The sequence below is a fragment of the Motacilla alba genome, chromosome 11 (genome assembly GCF_015832195.1).
Source record: "Motacilla alba alba isolate MOTALB_02 chromosome 11, Motacilla_alba_V1.0_pri, whole genome shotgun sequence".
NCBI classification, from domain to species: Eukaryota; Metazoa; Chordata; class Aves; order Passeriformes; family Motacillidae; genus Motacilla; species Motacilla alba.
Genome location: NC_052026.1, coordinates 19,694,125 through 19,718,721, shown reverse-complemented (window position 1 = coordinate 19,718,721; position 24,597 = coordinate 19,694,125). Strand labels below are relative to the sequence as shown.

Below are 24,597 nucleotides of genomic sequence, written 5' to 3'. Positions count from 1 at the left end.
GTCGGTGCTGCAGGTCGGCCGCTGCAGCCTGCCCTGTGCTTTCCCAGCTGCATCTCACGTGGGAGATGGATTTAGCTGCCCAGCAGGATGGGGACAACGGGAGTCCCCGAGCTGGGATCAGCCCTTGCTCGCCAGAGGCAAGAGCAGGCTGGTGGCACCGAGGGCACCCCCTGCCCGGGTGCCCTGCCCTTCGTGCCACTGCCCGGTTTGGGGTTATTTTTAGATTTCCTGAAGCTGTTTTCTGCCGTCCCTCCCGCCGTGCTCAGGCTCCCCAGGGGGAACCCCACCTTGACAAACCCCCAGCTTTCCTTCGGAAGATGCTGACCGATGGCTCCAGAAAGCATCCCAGGGATTTCCTGTTTATTTAGCAAAATTCTCACTAATATTTTTTTTCCCGTGTTCTTTGATTCACTTTCACATGGGCAAAATCGCCTTGAAATGGAGCCCGTGGTTCAAAAATAGACAAAGAGTCGGCGAGGCAGCGGCCGGGAGGCTGTGGGAGAGCGCGGCCGGATCCGGAGCCCCTCGGAGCCGGTACCAGCCCGGCGCCTGCGGGGCAGGGGCTGCCACGGGCTCCCCGGGGAGCGGCGGCGCCTCGGCGTTCCCACGCTGCAGGGACCTCTCCGGGAGCCCCCGCCGGGTGGAGGGGTGGAGGGAGAGCTTTCCCTTCACTCTCTGCCTCCAGGAAGCCCCCAGCCCCCTGCCAGGGCCGCTTGTCGCTGCTCCAGCATCGCGGCCGCCTTTGGGCTGAGCGTCCCCCGCGCGCGGCTGCAGGAATCGGGGCGTGGGGCCGGTTTTGGGGCGCCCCCCTGGCAGCGCTCTGGGGGACGGTGCAGCCCAGGCGTGGGTGTTTCCTGGGTGGGGGCAGCTCCGGCAGGGTCAGCCCCAGCCCTGCCCCTCTCCAGGTGTTCCGGGCTGCCCGCGGCACTGTTTACTCCTGGTGTTTAGCCAGGATATTTAATTTCCAGGAGTGTAAGGCAGCTGGGGAGCAGCAGGGTGTGTGTGTGTGTGTGCGCCCACCTCCCTGCGCCACCCCGGTGGCATCAATCCCACGGTGGCAGCGGGCACGACACTGCAGCAGATACCGTGCCCCGGCTGGGTGCTGCTGGCCGACAGGTCAGGGGGACCCCCCCAAACTGCCCCTGTGTGCGGAGGACCCCTCCTCCCAGCCTGTCCCCCCCGCCAGCAGCCACGTCGTCGCCAGCCGCTGTTGACTCACAGGCTCCGCCGCCGAGTCCCGGGGCTGAGGCCGAGATGCTTTTACAGGCAGGGCTGAAATGCACAAAATGTTCGACTTGTAAAATATGTAGCGTGAGAAAATAGCCTTTTCTGCTCTCCTCCTCCTCCTCCTGCCGCCGCTCCCTGCCCCATCTGCTCGCTTGGAAAGCTTCCCGCAGCCTTTGGGGGGGGGGGGGCGGCGGCGCCCGGGGTCCCTCGCCGGGGATGGCACCCACCCAGGTGCCACCCTGGGGCCACCCCTCGGTGCCAGGAGGGCTCCCGGGGGCAGCACGAGGATGCGCTCGGTCCATGAGGACGCTGCCTCCTGGCTCCCGTCGCCATCCCAAAGTTTCGCCGCCTGCCGTGGGCGCGTTCGGGGAAGGAGCGCGGGGCTGGCACCTGCGGTGGCAGCGGGGCTGTGCCGCCCGGCGCGGGGTGACCGCGGGGCATCCCCTGGGGCTTGGGGGGGGTCCAAAACCCCTCCTGAGGGTCCCGGGAAATCCCCGTGCGAGGAGCCCCGGGAGGGAGCCGCCACGCCGGAGCTGGCCACGAGCCACGGTTTTCACCTTAATCCATCATTATCTGGGCACATTTCGGATCCTTGCCAAGAGCAAGGTGGGAAGGGGGGTGTGAGCATGCTTTCCCTATTCCCCTGCCATCCTTTTTGCTGCCTGTGTGTAATTAACAGAGTAATTAAAAACAGGATGAGTTAATTGGTATTCATTTATGTGGCAGATGTTTTTAATTGAGATACGAAACAATTTACCTGTTTACATAAACAATAGCAAATGAAGGCTTGTAAAACAGAGAGGGCGCCTTTTTTTCTTTTTTTTTTGTCTTTTTTGTTGTTGTTTCGAGGGAAAAAAAATCAAACCCATCCCCCACCCCCGGCCATGCCAGCTCGGGGCGAGCGGGAGCTGCTGGCACTGCCTTGGTGGCACTGAGCCAGCTGCTTTGGGCCCCTGGGTGGATGGTTTGGGGTGGAAAACTGGGATTTTGGGGCTTGGGGTGTGTGGAGAGCCTGGCTGCGGGGGCTGCTGCGCCGTGTGGAGCTGTGCTGTCACTGCCACACCGCGGGGCTGGGGACCTGCTGGGAGCTGGTGGCCTGGAGCTGCCCCTGGAGCATCTGCCAGGATGTGGGTGCTCGGAAAGCAAAGCCACCTGGGATGCACCTGAGCTGGGGAAATCTGCTTTACCCTGGAATTGAGCTGCTGGGAGCTGTCCCAGCTGGGCCAGGGGCACAGGAGCTGCCTCAGGATGCCCGTGGGGATGGATGACCCGCAGGGGCTCCCCAGGACTGGAGCTGGTGGATCCGGGTTCCTTTACAGATTGGGCAGAGTTTGATGAATTGGATTTACTTTTGAAGAGCTTCATTTGCGCTGGGGAGTGCTGGGTGTGGATTGCTGGGCTGGCTCCCCAAAATGAGCGCCTGGGACACCCCAGTGTGGGCAGCATCCCTCCAGCATCACCGTGGAATGGTTTGGATTGAGAGGGGCCTTAAAGCTCACCTCATTGCCCTGCCATGGCAGGGACACCTTCCACCAGCCCAGGCTGCTCCCAGCCCTGTCCAGCCTGGCCTTGGGCACTGCCAGGGATGCAGGGGCAGCCCCAGCTGCTCTGGGCACCTGTGCCAGGGCCTGCCCACCCTCACAGCCAGGAATTCCTTCCCATATCCCATCTAAACCCACCTCACCTTCTGTCAGCATCCCACAGCTGCACTCCTGCCTTGTCCTGCTCCAGGTGCAACTGGGGATGTGCTCCAATCTGCCTGTCTACTCCTGTGCTCCAATCTACCTTTGTCATCTTTGTCACCGCGGCCCCAGGGAGGGCATCAGGAGGGGTGCAGGGGAGGAGGGAGCTGATCCCAGAGAATGGTCAGGATGGGTGCAGGGGAGGAGGGAGCTGATCCCAAAGAAGGGTCAGGATGGGTGCAGGGGAGGAGGGAGCTGATCCCAAAGAAGGGTCAGGATGGGTGCAGGGGAGGAGGGAGCTGATCCCAGAGAAGGGTCAGGATGGGTGCAGGGGAGGAGGGAGCTGATGGTGCCCTGAGGTCCCACCAGCTCTGACGGGCTGGTGTAGGGGCTGGCGCTGCTGCCCGGCCTCAGGCACTGCACGCTTCCAAACCTGCTCCAGCTGGGACAGCTCCGGCCCTGCCATCTTATCGGGGAGTTGTTCTTGGCCCCGCCGGCTGCGGCAGCTGAGGAGCAGGAATGCTTCCCTGCCTTTGTTTCGGAGGCAGCCTGGCTTGGGGAGACGTCGCCTCCAGCATCTGGATTTCATTTGTGGCCATTTGGAGAGCATGAAGGATGCTGGGCGCTGAATTCCCTTTAACCCCTTCTTCACCCGGGCAGCTTTGCCTGCAGGGAGCCGGAGCTTCCCAGCGGCCACATCCAGGGCAGCTCCGAGCCTGCTTCGCCCCCATCCCTGGGGAGAGCAGAGCAGCCGGCCCGGGCGCTCCGCACCCATCCCGGAGCTGGCACATCCCCTCGCTGCCCGGGGAAGGGGCAGAGCCCCGGGCTCGCGGTGGCTGGATGGGCTCCCTGGGGCTGTGGGAACGGCCCAGGCCGGGCTGGGATGGCTGCCAGCCCCATCCCTGCGGCGCTGCTCCTGCCCCTCCGGCTCCAGGCTGCGGGATGCCGTGTGCCCGCCGGAATGCTTGGCCGTGTGACAGCGTCACCCGGCAGGGACCCTGCCCCGGGGGTCGAACCCCGCGGTGTGACAAATGGGGGGCTCGGGGTCGCGCAGGGGTGCGCGGGGGTCCGGCATCCGCCGGCCCCGGGGGGCAGGGTGGGGAGCGGCCGCTCCCGCCAGCCCAGGAGAAAATACTAATCCTTTTATTTTTATATTATTACTTATTCATCTGGGCTGCACAGACCTAATGGAAACCAGATGGAGGAAAACAGACACGGCCCCGAGCGGCTGGGACGAATTACCCCAAAGAGAGAAAAAAACAGAGGGAAAAATCATTCCAGGGGAGTGGGAGCTGGAGCTGTGCTGGTTGAAGGTGCTGAGGGGAGGCTGCACTTTGCTCCCCAAAGCCTCCTTTGCTCCCCTGGAGCTCATCCCATCCTGCAGAGGACCCGGGGTGGTGGCACAGCTGCGGTTGGGTCCTCTGGGCATTCCAAGCTCTGTCTCCCATAGGATTCGGGACCATTCCTGTGCCTGCCTGCCCGTGTTTGTGTTGCGAACACCTCGGGGAAAATTTAAAACTTAAAGGCAAAAAAGAAAACACAAGAAAAACTAGAACCAGGCCCCATTTCCCTGAGTGCTTGCTCAGCTTGATGGAAACTTTCCTGCTGATGGGAAGCTGTGGAAAAGCCATGTCAGTGCCAGGGTGAATGTATCCATGTTTTCTCCCTGGCGTGGGAATGTGCACAGAATCAGGGCAGTGAGGGGACCGGGGCTGGGATGGGGATGCAGGCAGGGGACCCTTCCAGGGATGCAGGATGGGACCATTCCAGGGATGCAGGGCAGGACCATTCCAGGGATGCAGGCAGGGGCCATTCCAGGGATGCAGGCAGGGATCATTCCAGGGATGCAGGCAGGGGCCATTCCAGGGATGCAGGATGGGGCCATTCCAGGGATGCAGGCAGGGACACTCCCAGGGATGCAGGCAGGGACACTTCCAGGGATGCAGGATGGGGCCATTCCAGGGATGCAGGCAGGGACACTTCCAGGGATGCAGGCCGGGGCCATTCCAGGGATGCAGGCAGGGACTCTGCCAGGGATGCAGGCCGGGGCCATTCCAGGGATGCAGGCAGGGACTCTTCCAGGGATGCAGGATGGGGCCATTCCAGGGATGCAGGATAGGGACCATTCCAGGGATGCAGGCAGGGACCATTCCAGGGATGCAGGCAGGGACCATTCCAGGGATGCAGGCTGGGGCCATTCCAGGGATGCAGGGCAGGATGCTGCCAGGGGTGTGACAAGGACAGGGATGGTGCCAGGGATGCAGGCAAGGATCATGTGGGATCCAGATGCTGCAGCTGTGGCCCCTCACAGGGTCACACTCTGAGCACGCCCAGGGCTCCTCCTCTGCTGTCAGAGCTGGATCCTGCTCTCCTGAGTGACGGGGAAGCCTGGAAGGCTGGAGAAGTTTTGCCCAGAGATGGACACTTCCACAAAAAGGAAAATAAAAGTTTTTCAAAACAAACCATTTCTTCTGGCAAGCCCTGTGAGGAAGCTGAGGTTTTGGGGGAAGGAAGCTGCACGGTGTTGGGGTTTCTCCTGTGGCTGGGCAGGGAGAAGGGAGCCAGGAACGGGGAGCTGCAGCATGCACGTCCAGGTGTCTGCAGCATTCCAGTGTGCTGTGGACAGAGAGGGATAGCCACGGTGCTGGAGCCTTCCAGAAGGATCCTGTGGGTGACCAGCTGAGATTTTGGCCCCTGCCACCATCTCCTGGTGCTCTGTGTGCCACCACCTGCGGCACAGCCCCGATGGCATCTCGGTGGGGATCAGGCCCTGTTTTTACTTGGCCCTGCCAGTGTGCTGTGGCTGGGTTCAACTAATGTCCCTGCAGTTGCCCGGGATTGAGGATGAGGATGGGGTCAGTGGTTATCAGCCAGGCCAGGGGCCGGGCACAGGGGTATCCCGTGGCCGTGGTGGTCGCTTCCATCTTTGGCCGGAGCCGGCGGTGGCGCAGGCACAGTGACAGATCCCCACAGCTGCCAGCACTTAGGGCCACCTGTCAGGGCCAGCGGGGCAGCCACTGGGCCCAGACCCTGGCCCAGGGCCGTGTCTGCAGGGGATGGTGCAGGAATGCACTGCTGGGAGTTATTTGGGGCTGGGAGGGAGCTGGCGATGCCCACTGGGGTGATGGTGATGGCTGGAGCTCCATGATTGCTGGATTGCAGGATCTGGAGCTCCACGGTCCCTGGGTTGCAGGATCTGGAGCTCCATCATCCCCTGGAGCTCCACCATCCCTGGGTTGCAGGATTTGCCCTTGCAGGGCCACTCAGGTCTGGGCAGGACAGTCACTGGTGGATGGGTGGGTTCTGCTGTTGTCGCTGCCACTAAACACTGGCTGTAATGACCCCACAATCTCTGCCGGGGGCAGTGCCAGCCCTGGGTGATGCTGCCAGCGATGGTGAGGGCTCAGCAGGCAGCAGGACTTCCCAGGATGTGTCAGGAGGGCGCTGCACTGTGACAGCAGTGATGCGACACAGGCTGGGGCAGGGCTGGCACCGCAGGGGCAGAGCGCTGCCAGCACTCCGTGTCCCCACGCGGGGCACTGTCCCCACCTCTGTGAAGATGAGCAGCAGCTCCATCACCCTCCCCACCCTCCTGTGGCACGCAGCACGCCGGGCACTGTCCCTGTTACCCGAGTCCTACAGCGGCACCGGCGATGCCCAGGCCAGCCCGCGGTCCCCAGGTGTCCCCTGAGCCCTGTTTGCCAGGCAACCCCGGCCCTGCCTGCCCCACCCCGCTCACCACGCCGTGCCCTCTTCCCGCAGATAACGCGGAGCCCGCGGCCGCCGCCATGCCCGACTCGCCGGCCGACGTCAAGACGCAGGCCCGCTCCACGCCGCCCGCCATGCCCCCGCCGCCCGCCGCGCAGGGAGCCACGCGCCACCCCTCCTTCACGCCCAGCACCAGTGAGTACCCCGGGCACGGGCTGCCAGCCTGGGCCGCCCAGCCGTGCCCCCAGCTCCGCCTCGAGCGCGGCACGCGGCGCCGGCAGCGAGCTCGGAGCCAGCGCGGCGCCGGCGGTGACGCGGGTGACGTCGCCCGTCCTCAGGCTGGAGACGCTCCTCGCGCGCACGTTGCCAAGCCACGGCTGGAGCGTGCTCCTGTGGCGGTGCTGCCCGTGGTCAGAGAGCCCTGTGAGGTCCCTGGGGACGGGGACATCCTGCCAGCAGGTCACCGAGTGCTGGCAGCGCGTGGTTGGAGGGTGGTGGAGGTTGGGGGAGCTCCTGTGGGTCAGAGATGGCCCTGTGGTGGGTCCCGTGCATGTGGGGACGCATCTGCCGCTCTGCGTGTGGCAGCCAGTGGTGGCAGGGCAGCGTCACGGCCAGCCACAGTGGCTGGGACCTCCTTGTCCTGCCCAGGCTATGGCGTGGTGGCATCAGGGGACGCCAGGTGGGAGTTTCAGTCTCTGTAGTTGGGCTGGGGACAGCCACCCAGCGTGGTGGTGGCACCAGAGGCACCTGGGCTCATTGCACACCCTCAGGGCTTGCACCAGGGATCTGTCACCATGCTGGTGTCACTGTCCCGGCAGATGGATGGACAAGGCACATGCAGTGCAGGATCCAGACAGGCAGGGGACAAGGCTGGCCCCTCGCGGGAGTGGCAGCAGCCACTGCCAGCAGCTGCTCCAGTTCTGCTGAGACTCTTCCCGGGCACGCACGTGCGCAAGGTTTTGCTCGTAGCTGTTTCTTGCTCAGAAAAACCCCAGTGGGGAAGAAAAAACCCCACAACAACCCCCAAGATCTGTCCCCTGACACCTGCAGCCCCCCAGCAGCGCTTCTGGACTGACTCTCTAGAAATCAGCTCGTGCTCGGCCGTGCTTGGTCCGTTTGGGTGTCAGTCCCAGCCCTGTGCTGATGTGGCAGCCCAGGTGTGGCTGGGTCTGGGAGGAAGGACCAGGGGTGCAAGTGGCCTCTGCACCACGGCTCAGCACAGAGAGGGGTTCAGAGAGGGGCTGGGGGTGCAAGCAGCCCCTCTGCCACGGCTCAGCACGGAGCAGGATTCGGGATGCAGGGCCAGGGGTGCAGACGGACTCTCCCTCCCAGCTCAGCGTGGAGCAGGGTTTGAGGCACAAGGCTGGGGGCATGGAGCAGCTTGGCATGGACACCACGGCGTTTTTGGTTGTTCTTGGCCTCGGGGGACCTCATTTGGTCCCAAAACTGTCAGGACTTTATCAGGCAGCCCTGAACCCTCCCTGTGGCTGCAGGGGGACGCAGGGACCCGGCTCCCTGGTGGGTCTGGCGGCTTTTCCCCCGGCCCACGTGCCCGTGGTGAGGAGCATCCCGTGCAGGGCCCCGGGCCGAGAGCTGCCCCCTCTGCTCTCTCATCATAGCGTGTTTTATTTTGCTTGCAGATCGAGACGCTGGCCCTCCGACGTTTCTGCCTCGCGGCCGTTTTCATGGTTGCTTGAAATGGTCGATGGTCTGTCTTTGTAAGTAAAATGAAACACCCGCTCTCATGAGAGACCCGAGCGCAGCCGCAGCCCCGGGGGTGCTCCCCGTCGCCAGCCCCTCGCCCTGCCCCGCCGGGTCACGGGGACGGGGACCCCAGCGCCATCCCGGCCCGGGGACACGTGTGGTGACCAACTTAGGAGCGCACCTGTCGCGGGAATAAAAGCACTTGTGGCCGCCGGGTTATTTTTGGCACCTCTTCAGCGGGCGGCGGGCGCTGCCCGGCTGAGAGTGAGCGGGACCCCCGGAGCGGGACCCCCAGAGCGGGACCCCCGGAGCGGGACCCCCAGAGCAGGCAGGGCTGGCAGGGCAGCGCGGCACCCCCAGGTCAGTGTGGTCCCAGCGGGGACAGGGGCGTGCGTGCTGGGGGACGTGGGTGACACGCCGTCGGGACGTGGGTGACACATCTTGTCACCCCTGCCATTGGGACATGGGTGACACATCTTGTCACCCCTGCCGTCAGGACATTGGTGACACATCTTGTTGCCCGTGCTGGCCAGGGCATGGGTGATGCATGTTGTCACCCCTGCCATCGGGACGTGGGTGACACGTGTTGTCACCCGTGCTGGCTGGGACTCGAGTGACGCGTGTTGTCACTCGCGCCATTGGGACATGGGTGATTGCATGTTGTCACCCATGCTGGCTGGGATGTAGGTGACACATGTTGTCACCCGTGCTGGCTGGGACATAGGTGACATGTGTTGTCACCCGTGCTGTCGGGACATGGGTGGTGCATGTTGCCACCCACGACGTTGGGACCTGTGTGACACATGTCACCTGCACCGTCGGGACATGGGTGACGTGTGTTGTCATCCACGCCGCAGGGACGGGGGTGACATGTGTTGTCACCTGTGCTGGCTGGGAAAAGGTCCCTGTGCTCACGTGGGGCGGGTGCAGGAGAGCGGGCTCTGCCACTCTGATGGTTGGTACCCCAAAATATCCCCCCTGGTCTGCTGGCGTGCGGTGTTCAGGCAGTTCCTGTCCTCGCCGAGCGGGCGGTGGGGACAGAGATGGCAGTGTTCAGCAAGCCAGGCTGGGCTCCACGGGAAATGGCTCGTGGGCTCTCTCTGGGGGGGCTGAGCAGCTCCCCAGGGGCAGGATGGAGCCCCTGCCCTTGGCTGCAGAGGAGCTGGATCAGGCCCTCGCCGTGCTGGGGGATGCTCTGCATCCCCTCCTTCCCCACAGCCCCCACAGCATTAGAACCAGTCCAGGGTGCAGCCCCAGGGATTCACCAGCATCCTGAAGCCTTCCAGGCGGTGCCAGCCCCACGCTGCCCAGCAGGATGCTCTGGTCCCACCATCCCAGCCTCGTCCCCACGGTGCCACGGCACAGCCACCCGCTCTGACCTCCCATTCCCTGTGTCCCCAGTGATGAACGGGAGCAGCCACTCGCCAACCGCCATCAATGGGGCTCCGTCCACCCCCAACGGGTTCAGCAACGGGCCGGCCACCTCCTCCAGCGCCTCCCTGTCCACCCACCAGCTCCCTCCAGCCTGTGGCGCCCGCCAGCTCTCCAAGCTCAAGCGCTTCCTCACCACCCTGCAGCAGTTTGGGAACGACATCTCCCCCGAGATCGGGGAGCGGGTGCGCACCCTCGTGCTGGGGCTCGTGGTACGTCCGGGGGCTCGCCCACGGGGACCCCACATCTGAGGATCCTGGGGTTTTTTTTTTGGGGATGGAGATGCTGCTAAAAGGGAAAGAGCGGCCTAGGTTGAGCTAAATCCTGGAGGAAAGGGGGTTGTTTTCCCAGCGTCTCCCGGGATCTGCAGAGCCAGGGCAGGGTTGGTCCTGGCTGCTGGCATTGCCAGTGAAGCCTTGAGCGTGGTTTTCCCTAAAGTGTGGCTTCACTGTGAGCCTGGCAGAGGAGCAGGAATGGGGGAGGAACAGCCAAGTGTCCCCCAGGGGTGTGGGGGGCTGTGCCAGGGGTGCTGAGCCCAGGCTGTCCCCACAGAACTCCACCCTCACCATTGAGGAGTTTCACGCCAAGCTCCAAGAGGCCACCAACTTCCCGCTGCGACCCTTCGTCATCCCCTTCCTCAAGGTGGGTCTCCAGCCTGGGCAGGGTGGGATTCATGGCAGCATTTCAGCACAGGGGATTTGGGGGTGCCTTTGGGGATGGCAGCTGCCCGTGGGTCTGCCCGTGTCCCCCCAGGCACACGTGTGCCCCCACACGTGTGGAGTCACGCAGGGCCGGGGCTGGTTGCAATAAAGCGAGGGCTCAGCCCAGCTGGTTGCCATTTGCAATTCATTAAAAATTCCCCCTTTTTTTTTAAATTTGCCTTTTAATTTTGCGCTGACTCTGCGGTGTCACCCCTCTCCAGGGGAATTTGCCCGGTGCTGGCACGCCTGGCAGCACCAGAACTGCCAGCAGACTTTTGAGCCCAGTGTCCCCTGTCCATCGTTAGCAAAGGAATAATTAAAAAGTGCAAAAATAGCCCCTTTTCCACCTCTGCGTGGCAGCCCCCCAGAGCAGGGGTCCACGAGTGGAGCTCCGTGCTCATCACAGGAATCTGCCGGAGTGGTTTGCTCCAGGCTGAGCTGGAGGGGGACAGCAGAGCCCCCTCCCCTCCTGTCGGTTTGCAGGATTTTGGGCTGCGTGGGAGCAGGGAAAGGTGAACTGGCAGGCCCGGCAGGCACTGGTGGCCCTGTGGCTCCAGGCAGGCTGGGATCCATCCCCGCTGTCCCGGTGCCAAGAGCGCAGCGGCCGCGCCGGCCGCCCTGGCACCCCGCTCCCAGCTGTTCCCACCGCCCGGCCCAGATGTTTCTCATTATCCTAACTGCAACCAGCCGGGCTCGGCGTGCTTCCCAGACCGGGGACTTGCTGTTTTTGTGGGATTGTTCCCCCCCCGGCCAGGGAAGGGAAGGGGAGGGAGGGTCTGGCCCTGCTCACCGCAACTGCAGCTCGGGCTGGGGCGCTAACGCGTCCCACAGATGGGATTTGGCTGCGGCTCAGCTGCCTGAGGCAAAATCCAGGGCTGGCAGCCAGAGTGCCGGGCAAAAGGGGGTTCTGCTGCTTGATTCCTGCTGCTCCTGGGGCTGCAGCGCCATGGGGGGACACGGTGGGTGGGTGGGAGGGGAGTTCACGGTTAATCCTTACAGCTGTGGGTGCCACGGGGGCTGGGGGGTCCCACAGGTGCAGTACTCGGGACAGGGTGGCTGAGGTGGCCGACCTGGCCCAGGGGTGATGCTCTGCAGTCCCTCCAGGATGCAGGAGGGCTCTGTTGAAGCTGTGTCTGAACCCTGTGGGGTGCCACACACATCCCCCAAAAGCCCAGCTGGCCCCCGGGCATGCCGCTGGCATCCCAAGGCTGTCCCCTGGGGAAAGTGAGCAGGACCCCAAAGGGAAGGCACCCCCTCTCACCCCCTGCCCGTGGCGAGCTGGGGGCACAGCCGGGCTGCTCCGGGGGGGCTGCAGGGCCGTGGACTGGACTGCCACCTCCTCCCCACAGGCCAACCTGCCGCTGCTGCAGCGGGAGCTGCTGCACTGCGCCCGCATGGCCAAGCAGACCCCGGCCCAGTACCTGGCGCAGCACGAGCAGCTGCTGCTGGACGCCAACGCCTCCTCTCCCATCGACTCCTCCGAGCTGCTCCTGGAGGTGGGCGAGAGCGGCAAGAGGAGGACGCCAGACAGGTGCCAGCCGGGGAGGGGCGCGCGGGATTCTTCGGGGACACTCCCCTGAAAAGGGGAGATCGTTCCGGGGAGCCCAGCGGGGACCAAGCTCCTCTCCTCCGGCCAGGACCAAAGAGAACGGTTTGGACCGAGACCCCCTGCACCCCGAGCACCTCAGCAAGCGGCCGTGCACCATGAGCCCGGCGCAGCGCTACAGCCCCAGCAACGGGCTGAGCCACCCCCCGAACGGGCTGGGGCACCCCCCCGCCGGCCCCGCCCTGCCCCAGCACTACCGCCTGGAGGACATGGCCATGGCACACCACTACCGGGACACCTACCGGCACCCCGACCCCCGGGAGCTCCGCGAGCGCCAGCGGCCTGCCGGTGAGCCCCGCTGTCCCCGCGCACGGGGGGAATGGGGCTGGGACCCCCCTGAAGGGAGAGGGGGGTCCTGCAGGGGCTGACCCTGCTCTGCTCTTGCCCTGCAGCCGTGCACGGGACGCGGCAGGAGGAGGTGATCGACCACCGGCTCACGGACCGGGAGTGGGCGGAGGAGTGGAAACACCTCAACAACGTACGTAGTGTCCCTGTCCCATCCCATGTCCGCGTGTCCTTCCACTCCGCCCTCAGTCCCTCATGGGGCTTTCCTCCCGAGCATCCTCTGCTTCCCCAGCCAGCACGGCACCCTGCAGCTGGCACAGCCCGGCATGGACCAAATCCCCGTGGATTTGGGCAGTGCTGGGGGCTGCAGCCCCCCGGCTGCCTGCAGCAGAGCCCCCTCCCCACACCTGCCATCGCCCCCGCAGCTGCTGAACTGCATCATGGACATGGTGGAGAAGACGCGGCGGTCGCTGACGGTGCTGCGGCGGTGCCAGGAGGCCGATCGCGAGGAGCTCAACCACTGGATCCGGCGCTACAGCGACGCTGAGGACATGAAGAAAGGCAGCCCCCCCTCGGCACGCCCCCACAACTCCTCCTCGGCCGCCGCCGAGGCTCCCCAGTTAGGTACTGACCCCCGGGGCCGCGGGCTGCGTGCGGGGGCCGCGCCCGCTCCGGGTGCCCGCGCCGTTCTCCCGGGGGTCTGGTGCTGCCGGCGGGGGCGTTCCAAGGGGACGGCATCTCCTAAGGGCGTCCCCTGTCTCCTTGGCAGACGCTCACCGGGACTTCGCGCCGCGGCCGCTCTCCGGGTACATGCCCGAGGAGATCTGGAGGAAGGCTGGTGAGTGAGTGTGGGGTGGGCACAGCCCCCGGCAGGGTGCTGAGCCAGCAGGGGCTCTGCCCCAGCTCCCCTCGCCGGGGTGCCTGCGGCGCGGGAGGAATTTGGGGTGGTTTAGCGGGAAGGGGGGTGCTGTGGCACCGGCACACCGCGGTCACGCTGGGCTGCTGCCTTCCAGAAGAAGCCGTGAACGAGGTGAAGCGGCAGGCCATGTCCGAGCTGCAGAAGGCCGTGTCGGACGCCGAGCGGAAGGCGCACGAGCTGATCACCACGGAGCGCGCCAAGATGGAGCGGGCCCTGGCCGAGGCCAAGCGCCAGGCGTCCGAGGATGCCCTCACCGTCATCAATCAGCAGGAGGACTCGAGCGAGGTGGGGACCCTGGGGACGGCTCGGTGGCACTGCTGGTGTGTGGGACCTGCTCGTCACGCCATCGAGGTCGCAGCATCTGCGAGGGTGGGAATGGGAGCGTGCAGGATGGGAGGAGAGGGGAATTCCTGCACCGAGATGGGGATGCAGGGTGTGGGCAATGATGGGGGGCACGGTCCTGGATGTGGATGCAGTCCAGGATGATGTGCATGGTCTGGGATGTTGTGCATGGTCCAGGGTAGGGTTGTGTGGTCTGGGATTAGGGGGACCTGGTTCAGGACATGGGAGCACGGTCCAGAATGGGTGTGCCTGGTCTGATGTGGAAATACACAGTCTGGCATGGATGTGCATGGTCTGGGATGGATGTGCAGAGAGTGGGGTGGATGTGCACACTCTGGGATGGATGTGCACACTCTGGGGTGGATGTGCACACTCTGGGGTGGATGTGCTCCAACTGGGAGGGATGTGCACACTCTGGGATGGATGTGCATGTTCTAGGATAGATGTGCACACTCTAGGATGGATGTGCTCAGACCGGGATGGATGTGCACACTCTGGGAGGGATGTGCACACTCTGGGATGATGGAGTGCCCGGTCCCAGGTTAGGGTGCACATCCCAGCCTGGGCTGCTTGCTCCGGAGCTGAGGCTGTTCCCATTCCCGCAGAGCTGCTGGAACTGCGGGCGCAAGGCGAGCGAGACGTGCAGCGGCTGCAACACCGCGCGCTACTGCGGCTCCTTCTGCCAGCACAAGGATTGGGAGAAGCACCACCACGTCTGCGGGCAGACTCTGCAGGGGCTGCCGGGCCCCACTGCCCCCGGGCCGGGCCAGCCCGACGGGGTGCCCGCCGTGGCCAGCAGCCCCAGCGAGGCGGGCTCGGTGGCTGCGTCCCGCGCCGGCACCCCGGCCACGCCGGCGCCGCTGGACAGCGCGTCCCGCTGAGCCGCCCACGGACTGCACCCCGTGCAATTTCCTCAGCTACCTGACTCGTGTGACCTCCGAAACGACCTCTCTAGCTCTCACAACTAATCCTCACGGATCCTCAAACTGGGCTTTAAGTGGAGTTAAGGCAAATACCGGTCTCTGTTCTTTCTTCAGTCTTTGTTTTGGCTTTTTTCGGTTGGTTTTCTATCGGTTGGGGGATTGTGGTTTGGGATTTTTTTGGGGTTTTTTGGCTGTTTTTATTTTTCTTTTTTGCTCTTTGGATGAGGGATTTGGCTCCAGCATCACCAAGCAGTGCTGTGGGGAGAGACCAGCCCGATCCCGTCCCCCATCAGCGCTGCCGAGGGGCTCACTTGGAGGAGGGAAGAACCTTCTTTTCTTCATCTCTCTCTTCCTGTTTTTTTTTTTTTTTTACCTTTTTTTTTTTTTGTAAAAAAATAAAGAAAATAAAAAAGAAAACGTCGGACTCTTTGGCTTTAAGTAAGAAATTGTAAAAAAGAAAAAAAAAAAAAAAAAAGGAAAAATCCAAAAACCAGACGACGCGTGACGGACGCTCACCTGTAACTACCTTGCTAGCTAGCCAAGAACAGACCAGACTCACCTCTGCTCCAAAGGAAATCCAAAACCAAGGAAGATCCAAACGTCTCTCCACTGCCAAAGTTCGTTTCGTTCTGTTGTCGCTTCCTTCCCCTCCCCACAAGGATGGATGGACATGCCCCTGGGGCTTTAAAGAATTTCTATTAAAATAAAGGGAAAAAAAAAAAAAAAAAGGTGTTTTTTTACTAAAACCCCCACCCCCAAGGCATGGGAGGGGGAGATGGGGCTGAGAACCGCAGCCGGAGCCGGCACATCTCTACCTCTGCCCGCCACCGCCCTGGAAAAGGAGAACAAAAAGGAGATTAAAAAAAAAAAAAAGAGAATAATAATAAAAAAAGAATTAAAAAAAAAGGAAACTAAAAGATGGATTTTGGGTTTCTCCCTCCCCGAAGCCGTCGGGGGACTCCCCATCCCTTCACTGCCAGGCTGCTCCCACACCCCGCGCTGGATTTGTTTCATAAGGATTTTTAAGAGGAAAAGGAAAGGAAAAGGAAAGGAAAAGGGACGCTGCCGCCTCCCTGGCCAAGGACAATGTGGATTATTTGGGATTCTTGCCTCGCTGGAGCGGCACGGAGGAGGAAGTGCAATATGGGAAGTGCGAGCTCCGAGCGAGGCGGCGGGGCCGTGCGCTGCGTGAATGTAAATAGTGTCTGCAGAGGCCCAAGAAGGAATCAGCACCACCACCACCACAGCGTAGTGATAATGATAAGAGACGTTTGCCAAATAAAGGACGAGGAGGAAGCGTGGAGCCGTGGCGCTGGCCGGAGCGAGGCCTGGCCCCCAGAGGAGCTGGAGTTTTTCCGCATTTGCAAAACCCATCCTGTGTGTTTTCCCGAGGGGAGGAAGAGGAGGGAAGGGCTCGGGGCCGCGGGGGTTGTGCTGCCGGTCACAGGGCTGGGCGCTGGGGACGCGCCAGGGGTGGTGTCACTGGCCCTGTGCCACCAGCACCCAGCCCTGCTGGGGTTCTGTGCACCCAAGGCCTTGGTGCATCCCCTGGGATGAGTTCTGTGCACCCCAAAATCTCGGTGCATCACCTCGGATGAGTTCTGTGCCCCCTAAGACCCTGGGGGGTTTCTGTGCACCCCGAGATCTCTCTGATTCCTCCCAGGGTTCCTCTTCTGAGGTTTCTCTGCACCCCAAGATCTTGGGGCATCCTCCTGGGAAGGTTCTGTGCACCCCAAGGCCTAGGTGCATCCTCCTGGGAAGGTTCTGTGCACCCCAAGGCCTTGGTGCATCCCCTGGGATGAGTTCTGTGCACCCCAAAATCTCGGTGCATCACCTCGGATGAGTTCTGTGCCCCCTAAGACCCTGGGGGGTTTCTGTGCGCCCCGAGATCTCTCTGATTCCTCCCAGGGTTCCTCTTCTGAGGTTTCTCTGCACCCCAAGATCTTGGGGCATCCTCCTGGGAAGGTTCTGTGCACCCCAAGGCCTTGATGCATCCCCTGGGAGGGCTCTGTGCACCCCAAAATCTCAGTGCAGCACCTTGGATGAGTTCTGTGCACCCTGAGACCCTGGGGGGTTTCTGTGCACCCCGAGATCTCTCTGATTCCTCCCAGGGTTCCTCTTCTGAGGTCTCGGTGCATCACCCCCAGGAGGTTTCTCTGCACCCCAAGATCTTGGGGCATCCTCCTGGGAAGGCTTTGTGCACCCCAAGATCTTGGTGCATCCCCCCAGGGGTTTCCTGTGCACCCCAAGGTCTTGGTGCATCCCCCCAGGGGTTTCCTGTGGACCCCAAGGTCTTGGCCCAACCCCAGGGACCTTTCTGTGCCCCCCAAGTCCTCGGTGCACCCCCTGGGTGGTTTCTGTGCCCCCTCCCCAGCCCCGGGAGCTTCTCCGGGTGCCCCTCCCGTGACTGTTCACTTTATTTATGGTGTGACATATGTAATATTGTCTATTTTTCTTACGTTTCCTGAGAAGAGGTAATATATAAGAGTATCGCAGCCGCCCCCGCTCGCCCGGGTGTCCGGCCCGTCCCCGCCTGTCCCCGCCTGTCCCCGCGTGCCCCCGGCCCCGCTCCTGCCGGGGCTCTGCCTCTCTACCTCCACCTCGCCGGGAAACCGGGGGCCAGAGCCCTTCCCCAGGGACTGCTCTCCTTTCCGCTCCACTCCCTGCTGGTTTGCTCTTTTTTTCTTTTTAATTTTTTTTAAATTTTAATGAAGAATAAAACTACCCCGCAGAACCTTGCATTGAAACCAAAAGCAGAGGGAGGGGAGGGAGGGGACGGCGGTGACGGGCGGCCGAACCACAACGACAGCTTTAAATGTCAGATTTCCCAAAAATAAAATAAAAACTGTGCTGCGGGGAGGACGGAGCGGCCGCGGGGCTGCGGCGATGCTCTGGGTGCTTCCCCGGGGGTTTGCCCCGCAACGGTGGCGCTGGGGGCCAGGGGACGTGTGCCACCCCTTTGGTGGCACCTCGGAGGTGGCAGCGGATGAGCAGCGTGGTGCTGGCACAGCCTGGCCGGGGGGGCTGGGGGCAGCCTGGGGACACGGGGTGCCACATCGGGTCCCCGCGGCTGCTCGCAGCTCCCGGCTTTCCCGCTCCCGCCGCGGCTGGGGCAGGGGGACGGTGTTGGGGACACGGGGACAGCGCGCCCCAGGTGCCCGTGCCCGTGGGGAGGCAGAGCCCGGGGCGCTGGGGTGGCACCGAGCTGGGCAGGTGGCAGGATGGACGTGGCTCTCGGGTGCCACCCACGGCACCGGGGTCCCCTCTCCAGCCCCTTCCTCTCGTTCCCAACCCCAAATCCCAGCTGAAACCAAAGTGCCACGTCCCGGCGAGGCTGGAGCAGGGGTCCCACACCTGCCTGGCTTCTGCTGCATCACTGCCAGAGCCCCCCGAGCTCCCCCTGAAGCATCATCTCCTCCTCCTCCTCCTCCTCCTCCTCCTCCTCCTCCTCCTCCGGGGGCTGCTGGGGTCGCCCTCTGCATCCCAGTGGGTCTGAGCTGGGGACAAGGTGCCGCTGTGTTCCCAGGCCACGGGCACTGTGATGGGGTGTCCCCCCTGCGGTGGCAGCCCCGGGATGTCACCGAACGCCCCGGCAGGGCGGTGGTGCCAGTGTCCCCAGTCCGTGCCGGCTGCCCGCTCCCCCGATCCCGTGCGGGGCTGAGCCCTGCCCTGGCTGCCCCGCCAGCTCCGGGATGGGGACACCGGGGCACGGGGTGGGGGGGCTGGAAAGCAGAGCCCCCCGCCAGGGCCAGGTGGGGCGTGGGGCCAGCCCAGAGAGATGACACGGTAGGACTTTCCTTCGGCATGCTGTCCCCCCTCTTGCTGTTCCCCGCTTTCTCTAAGTGTACTGTATGTTTGACCTGTGAAAGATGTAAACTTTATGATTCAGGTTATGTCTGTTCTTAACTCTGTATCTGTGTAATAAAGACAATTTAATATCAACCAGAGGCTCCGTAGCCTGGGCTTGTGCTGGGTGCCCTCATCCCCCAATTCCTGGCAGTGCTTTGCCCTCTGTGCCCCCACTCCTGGCAGTGCTTTGCCCCCTGTGCCCCCACTCCTGCCTCGGGGGGTTCATTCCAGCCCTGGGGCTGCCCACTGCAGAGGCGGGGTGTCCATGGCGGGGTAACTCAGGTGTGTCCTGGGGGCACTCAGACGGATGTGTCGCACCTGTTGCCGCAGCCCCACCCTCGGGGTACCCCCCTGCTGCCCCTACGCGATCCCGCTGCGCTGGGAGGGGCGGAGGGGCCCTGCCCACTCCCGCCCGCCCCAGCTGCCCGGCGCTGCCGGGTCTCGAACCCGCGGCCCCCGACGCCGCCTCCGCCGCTCCCCCCCACCACGCCCCGTTCCGCCGGCGGGGGCGGGGCCTCGGCGCGCGCCCCGCGCTGTGATTGGCCGCTGATGTGAGAAAAGTGGCGCGCGGGCGCGAGCCCCGCTCGTGGTGGCGGGAGAGCCGCACGTGGTCGCCGCTCGCGCGGGCCGCGCGCAGCATGTTCGGGGCCAGGGCCAGGTGCGTGCGGGGCTCGGGGCGACCGGACACCGACCGGGACCGGCCGGGCACGGCTGGCACCGCCCGTACACTGCCTGGGCACTACCGGCCACGGCTGGCACCGCCCAGACACCGACCGGGCACTACCGGGCACGGCTGGCACCGCCCAGGCACCGACCGGGCACTACCGGGCACGGCTGGCACCGCCCAGGCACCGACCGGGCACTACCGGGCATGGCTGGCACCGACCGGGCACTACCGGGCACTACTGGGCTCGGCTGGCCCCTCCCGGCTGCAGCCCTGCCGGCTCTCCGCTGCCCGGTGGGAGAGCTCGCTCTCCGCGGCGGGAGGGTGTGTCCCTCCGTGCGCCCCTCGGGGGTGGGAGCGTGCGGCTCTCCCTTCGCTGCGGGAGCCTGAGCTCCCGGCTGTTCCCTCTGTGCGGGGTCCTGCCCGCTCTGTCCCTTCCCTTCCCGCTGGGGGTTTTTGCCGCTTTGGGGCAGCTGGTTCCAGGTGCCCTGTGCAGCCCCGCGAGCTGGGAATCGGCTCAGTGTGAGCTGGAGACCTTTTGGCTGCACAGAGAGCCAGCTGCTTTAGTGTCACCTCTTCATCCTTGCGCTGGTAACGCCCTGCAAGCCTGTGCCTGGCGGAGGCTGTGCTTTAGCCGGTACGTTAAATGGCTGTTGGTTCAATGTCCTTTTGCCCCTTGTCCCGCCCAGTCCTCTCTTCCTGGACACTTCAGAGATCTGGTGGCACGACCCAGCGTCCCTGCAAGCGGAGGCAGCGCCCTGGGATGTGACAGAGGTGGCAGCCGTGTGTAGGGCATCAGATGAGGGCTCCGATCCGAGCCCCCCGGAGGGGAACAGTGCAGAGGAGCAGGATGTTCAGGACCCGGTGAGTGCCTGCCTGGGTGGGGAACCAGTTTTTCCTGGTGCCCAAAGGAAATGGGGACCTTTTTACACCTGGGGTGTCCCTGCTCCGAGTGCTGCTCGTGGCATTCTTGGTTTGGGATTCAGGAGCTGGAGGCCATCAAAGCCAAACTGCGGGAAATAGAGGAGGAGGATGAGAGGCTGAGGGAGCTGCAGCTGGAAGCTGAGAACCACCTGTTCATGAGCTCAGAAGCAGGTATGGCTTGTCCCTGGGTGCTTTTGTCCCTCCCCAGGGACACCTCTGGGGCACAGGGTGACATTTGGAGCCAGAGTATTTGGCTCTGCCTCTCTGGGCACCTGGCACTGGACACAAGGTGGGTGAAGGGGGTTCCAGACCTGGTGTGGTGCTAATGCACATCCTATCAGCTCTAACCTCCTACCTGTGTGGGCCCAGATGTGGTAAATTAATTTAATTACATTTAATTCAGTCAAGTAATTGAGTTTGGTACCAACAGCCCTAGTAGAGGATCACTGTGAAAAGAAAAGGGGGTGGAGGAGGAGGAGGCTGTGTGAGGGTTTGGATACTCCTGGATGTGAGAGGCATCTGAGGAGCTTTGCAGCGTGTCAGCTCAGGGGTGGCTGTACTGGCAGCACACAGATGTCCCTCTGTCCATGACAAATCCCTCCTCTCCACAGCTCTCTTCCCACTGACAACCAAGGAGAAGATGGAGGCTGACCAGCGTTCCATCTACGTGGGCAATGTAAGTGGGAGCCCTTGTGTGTCCCAAATCCCTGGGGTGGGGCCCTTTCCCAAAGCCTGGCTGTTCCCATCCCAGGTGTTTCTCCTCTGCCCAGCCCAGCCTGGGAACGTGGCTCATTGTCTGCCACTTGCAGCTCACCTGTTGCAGGTGTCAGCCCCCCAAAAGCCCCCTGTGAGCTGTGGGTTGTGTGGTGTTGCTTGTTCCTTCCAAACAGGGCAGGTTGTCTTTGGGTTTGTGCTCCAGGTGGGAGCGCTCAGCTGGGAGGGTCCCCTGACCCTCAGCAGGGGCTGGGGGTGTGAGTGGGGCCAGCTGGGCCCTTTGCCTCCCCTGCTGCCTTGAGAGGCTGGTCTGGAACAGAGACAGAGCCAAATGGACAAAACAGGTATTTATGGCAAGGCCTTAAAAGGACACACCTTGGGCAGCACAGAGCCTGGCCAGGGCTACACCCAGGTGGAATCCAAGATGGATCCCAGGCACAAGTTTGCACACTTTCATAAGTTTTGGTTCATCTGCATATTGGGTTCAATTGTCCCATTACAGCTGCAGCTCATGAACTCCCAGCCCCCTGGCTTGCCCCCTTCCCTTCACTGTTGTTTGTGCTTTTGGGTGAGGTTGTCCTTGATTCTCCAGTGGAAAGGGATTGTTTTGTCCAACTGTGAAGAGACCCTACTAACAGCTCATAGGAAGCTTCAGAGTTCCAGAACCTGGAAAACATAAAAGCTAAACCCCAAGGCATCAGCTGCCAGAGCCAGGAGCTGAGGGCTGGGGGTGTCATTGCAGGTGGATTACGGGGGCACAGCAGAAGAGCTGGAGTCTCACTTCAACAGCTGCGGGCAGATCAACCGCGTCACCATCCTCTGTGACAAGTTCTCGGGCCACCCCAAAGGGTCAGTGCTGTGTGCGGGGTGTCCCCGGGGCTCCGCAGGGTGTCCCCGGGGCTCTGCTCACACCTTTCCCCACAGCTACGCCTACATCGAGTTCGAGGAGCAGAGCTCCGTCAAGGCTGCGGTGGAGCTGGACGAGAGCATCTTCAGGGGCCGCGTCATCAAGGTGAGAGCAGGGGGAGCCCCTGGGGGGCTGCTCCCCCCATTCCCAGCCCTGCCTGCCCGTGGCTGGGCCAAACCCCAGCTCCAGCAGCCCCTCCCCGCCCTGCAGGTGCTGCCCAAGAGGACCAACATGCCCGGCATCAGCAGCACGGACCGCGGGGGCTACCGGGGCTGCTTCCACGCCCGGGGAGGGCTGGGCCGCTGGGGGGGCCCCTACGGGCAGCAGCCCCGCCTGCGAGGCAGGACCTACAGGTGAGTCTGGCCACGGAGGGGCCTCAGGTGTGCAGCAGGATGGGCTTCCCTGCTCCCCCGTCCCCGCTGTGCCCCTCCCACCCCGTGGCTGGGAGGATGGAGGAGGGAAGGAATATCTGGGAAGTTGGAGTTGTCACCCTGCCCCTGCAGGAGTTTGGGGAGTGGTGGGTGGGCGTTGCACCCCCACCCTGGCCAGTCCCAGAGCTGTGCCTGGCTGCGGGGGTCCCAGGGTGGCTGTGCAGGAGGGGGGTCCCAGCCCTTGGAAGGGTGAAGGAGCAGGGAGGGGTGCCCTGTGCTTCAGGCTGTTGGTTTTGTTCCTGTGTAGGGGTCGGCCAAGGCTGCTGCCTTGGTATTTTCCATACTAGAAGAGGCTGGACTGCCTGGTGATGCCAATGGGACTGAAACGAGGAGATGGGATTGGAGAGATTTAAAAATATGCCTGCCCAAGCCAAAAAACAGATTAATTTTAAAAATGCCATCTGCCTGGCCGTGAGGATTACTGGTGAGCCCCGTGCTGGGCTGCAGGAGGGAAGATGGGATCTGCTCCATCCTGCCAGCACCCAGGAGAGCTCATCCCTCCTCAGCTCTGCCTGGGGGGCTGAGTTTGCATGGAGAACAGGCTCATTCCAGAGAACACTGTCCTGGGAAGGGAAGAGCTCTCCCAGACCATCAAGTCTCCTCCTTATCCCATGGAAAAGGGCTGTCCTGGAGGGTTTGGTTTGGCTCCTGCCTGGCTGCATGCCTTCCATGCCACTGCTTGGCCATGAACCTCCTCAGCTCTTCCTACAGCAGCCAGATGCTCAGCCTTCTCTTCTCCTAAGAGCCTGAAGACACTTTCCTTTCCCAAATCAGTGGAGAAAGTTTTGGGTTGCAGCTCCAGGTCTGATTGCTGGGGAGCTTTTCCTTCGTCAGCCCTGGGTGTGACCTTCCTCTTGGGAAGCTTGATGTGGTTAGGGTCTGGTTTTTAGCTCGCTGTGTTTGTACATCCAGGACAGGGAAAAAGCATCTCTTGTTTCTCTGGGGGCCTCTGTGTCTCTGTGGTAGTTGAGCAAGACTTGGGTGTCACAAAATCCTTCCTCTTTTTTAGTTTGGCTGTCAGCAAACCTTTCTTCCCTCCCTCCTGCTTTTATTCCAAGCTCCAGGGTTCAAAGAGTGCTGGCAACTCCTCACTTGACTTTATTTCTTGCAGTCGCAGCATTACAAAATCACCTTCCCTGGTGCAGGTTTGGTCTGGTCTCCCTCTTCATTGCCATCACCATTCCTGCTCTGGAGTCACGTTTGGGGGTGGTGCGAGCCCAGGACCAAAGAGCACCACAGGAGCTGGGTGCCAGGGAAGAAGGGCCCTGCTCTTCCCTTTCCTGCTGAATTTGTGTTTATCCAGCCCCCTGTTTTTAAAGGAGAAGCTTTGTGTTGGAATGGGCAGGCAGGGAACCTGGGCAGACAGCATTCCTGGGAGAAGTTCTGCATGGAAATGGGTTTTATTATGTAATGCTCCCACTAGTCTTTCAGGATCCTTGGTTAGGATTCCTCTAACCCAGATGCAGCAGATGCAACCAACTCCTAAAGCAGCTTTTCACAGCTCAGGGGCATCACCAGGCTAAAAATCCCACTGATTTTTTTTTCCCCCTTTAAGATCTCTAGATTTTTTTAAAGCTTGGGGCCTTAACTCTTCATGTTGTGTTGATAATTGTCCTCAGAGCTGCTGAGACTGACCTTGATTTGAGCTACCCTTAGGCTTAGACTATAAACCAGCTTTTTTCTAGGGCTTCTGTTTGATAGGATTATACAATTTCGAGGCTTATTTTTTAATAAAAAACTACTTTGGGGTGTTTAGACTCTCTTGTGGAAGATGCAACACTGAGCTGCCATCTCTGTGAGTGAAAACAGCCAAATTTTTTAGATGAAAATGTTTGTGGATAACAGTGCACAGCTGTGCCTTGTGGAGATGGTGGGAGAGGCTTGAACCTCCCGGGATGTTCCAGGTGGTTGCTGATAAAATGTACTTAAGTTCTGTTTGAGAAAGTATTTGTAACTGTTACTTATTTTTAAAATAAATGATCCTGCTGTGTGAAGTTCATGTGCAGTTCTGGCTTTCTCCAGGCTCCTGGGGTCCCCTGGGGCTGGGCAGATCTGTTGTTTTTAGCAGGTTTCTGTGGTTTTTAACTGATGAGGTGCTTGCGTGTGCCTGCTCCTGCCTGCATCTCCTCTGCTGAGCCAGGAGTGACGGAGCTGGGATGCTTTTCAGTGCAATTTGTGCTTTATTCCAGATAAATACCTGCTACTGATTTGGGAGTCTGTAATTAGAACAGCAGGGAGCTGCAGGGGAGGAGATGCTAATGGAGATGAATTTGGGGTGAGCGGGGCAGCTGTGCAATCCTGATGGCTTAGTCCACGCCTGGATTTGGGTGGGTTTATTCCAGCTGCTCTGCCTGGGCTGGGAGTCACTGTGCAGTGTGTCTGGATGAGGTGCAAAGTGGTAACAGCAACCTGGGTCACCCAGAAATCTGCCCAGGCAGAGAGGCTCCTGCAAAGGTTTGGGTTGGAAGGGACCTTGGAGCTCCTCTTGTTCCAGGGGGCTTGGAGCAGCCTGGGACACTGGAAGATGTCCCTGCCCATGGAATGAGGTGGCTTTAGTGTCTCTTCCCACCCAAAGCGTGC

At 62.0% G+C, this 24,597-nt stretch overlaps 2 protein-coding genes across 15 annotated transcripts in view; both read left to right on the top strand.

The window, feature by feature from the left end:
• CBFA2T3 (CBFA2/RUNX1 partner transcriptional co-repressor 3) overlaps window positions 1-18,473 on the top strand; it is a 31,071-nt gene extending 12,598 nt beyond the window's left edge. For 4 of the 11 annotated variants that reach the window (XM_038148606.1, XM_038148604.1, XM_038148601.1 and 1 more), the window contains exons 2-12: window positions 6,672-6,812; window positions 8,258-8,335; window positions 9,723-9,964; window positions 10,305-10,394; window positions 11,803-11,984; window positions 12,091-12,347; window positions 12,452-12,537; window positions 12,770-12,968; window positions 13,114-13,182; window positions 13,358-13,548; window positions 14,211-15,256. In XM_038148606.1, the coding sequence (XP_038004534.1) occupies window positions 6,698-6,812; window positions 8,258-8,335; window positions 9,723-9,964; window positions 10,305-10,394; window positions 11,803-11,984; window positions 12,091-12,347; window positions 12,452-12,537; window positions 12,770-12,968; window positions 13,114-13,182; window positions 13,358-13,548; window positions 14,211-14,486 (1,785 nt within the window). In that variant the 5' untranslated portion in view covers window positions 6,672-6,697 and the 3' untranslated portion in view covers window positions 14,487-15,256. Of the gene's footprint in view, window positions 1-6,671; window positions 6,813-6,955; window positions 7,077-8,257; window positions 8,336-9,722; window positions 9,965-10,304; window positions 10,395-11,802; window positions 11,985-12,090; window positions 12,348-12,451; window positions 12,538-12,769; window positions 12,969-13,113; window positions 13,183-13,357; window positions 13,549-14,210 lie in introns of those variants that run through there. The other 7 variants (XM_038148603.1, XM_038148605.1, XR_005258334.1 and 4 more) reach the window with 6 other exon arrangements.
• Window positions 18,474-18,872: 399 nt separating this feature from the next.
• Window positions 18,873-24,512, top strand: PABPN1L (PABPN1 like, cytoplasmic). 4 transcript variants are annotated; one of them, XM_038148619.1, is made up of 8 exons: window positions 18,873-19,035; window positions 19,731-19,905; window positions 20,028-20,136; window positions 20,577-20,641; window positions 21,422-21,528; window positions 21,604-21,691; window positions 21,797-21,939; window positions 22,265-24,512. In XM_038148619.1, the coding sequence occupies exons 1-8, from the start codon at window positions 19,016-19,018 to the stop codon at window positions 22,302-22,304; spliced, it is 747 nt and encodes a 248-aa protein (XP_038004547.1). In that variant the 5' UTR covers window positions 18,873-19,015; the 3' UTR covers window positions 22,305-24,512. The 4 variants fall into 4 exon arrangements, with proteins under 4 accessions (XP_038004547.1, XP_038004545.1, XP_038004546.1 ...); XM_038148617.1 differs by having other exon boundaries at window positions 21,604-21,939; XM_038148618.1 differs by having other exon boundaries at window positions 21,422-21,691.
• The last annotated feature ends 85 nt before the right edge of the window (window positions 24,513-24,597 follow it).

Bases quoted from the DNA above. Each gene is read 5' to 3' on its own strand.
- PABPN1L (XM_038148616.1), top strand. From the start codon at position 19,016: ATGTTCGGGGCCAGGGCCAG. The intron at 20,642-21,421 runs GTAAGTGGGAGC...GTGTCATTGCAG, and splicing joins GTTCCATCTACGTGGGCAAT to GTGGATTACGGGGGCACAGC. The intron at 21,940-22,264 runs GTGAGTCTGGCC...GTTCCTGTGTAG, and splicing joins CTGCGAGGCAGGACCTACAG to GGGTCGGCCAAGGCTGCTGC.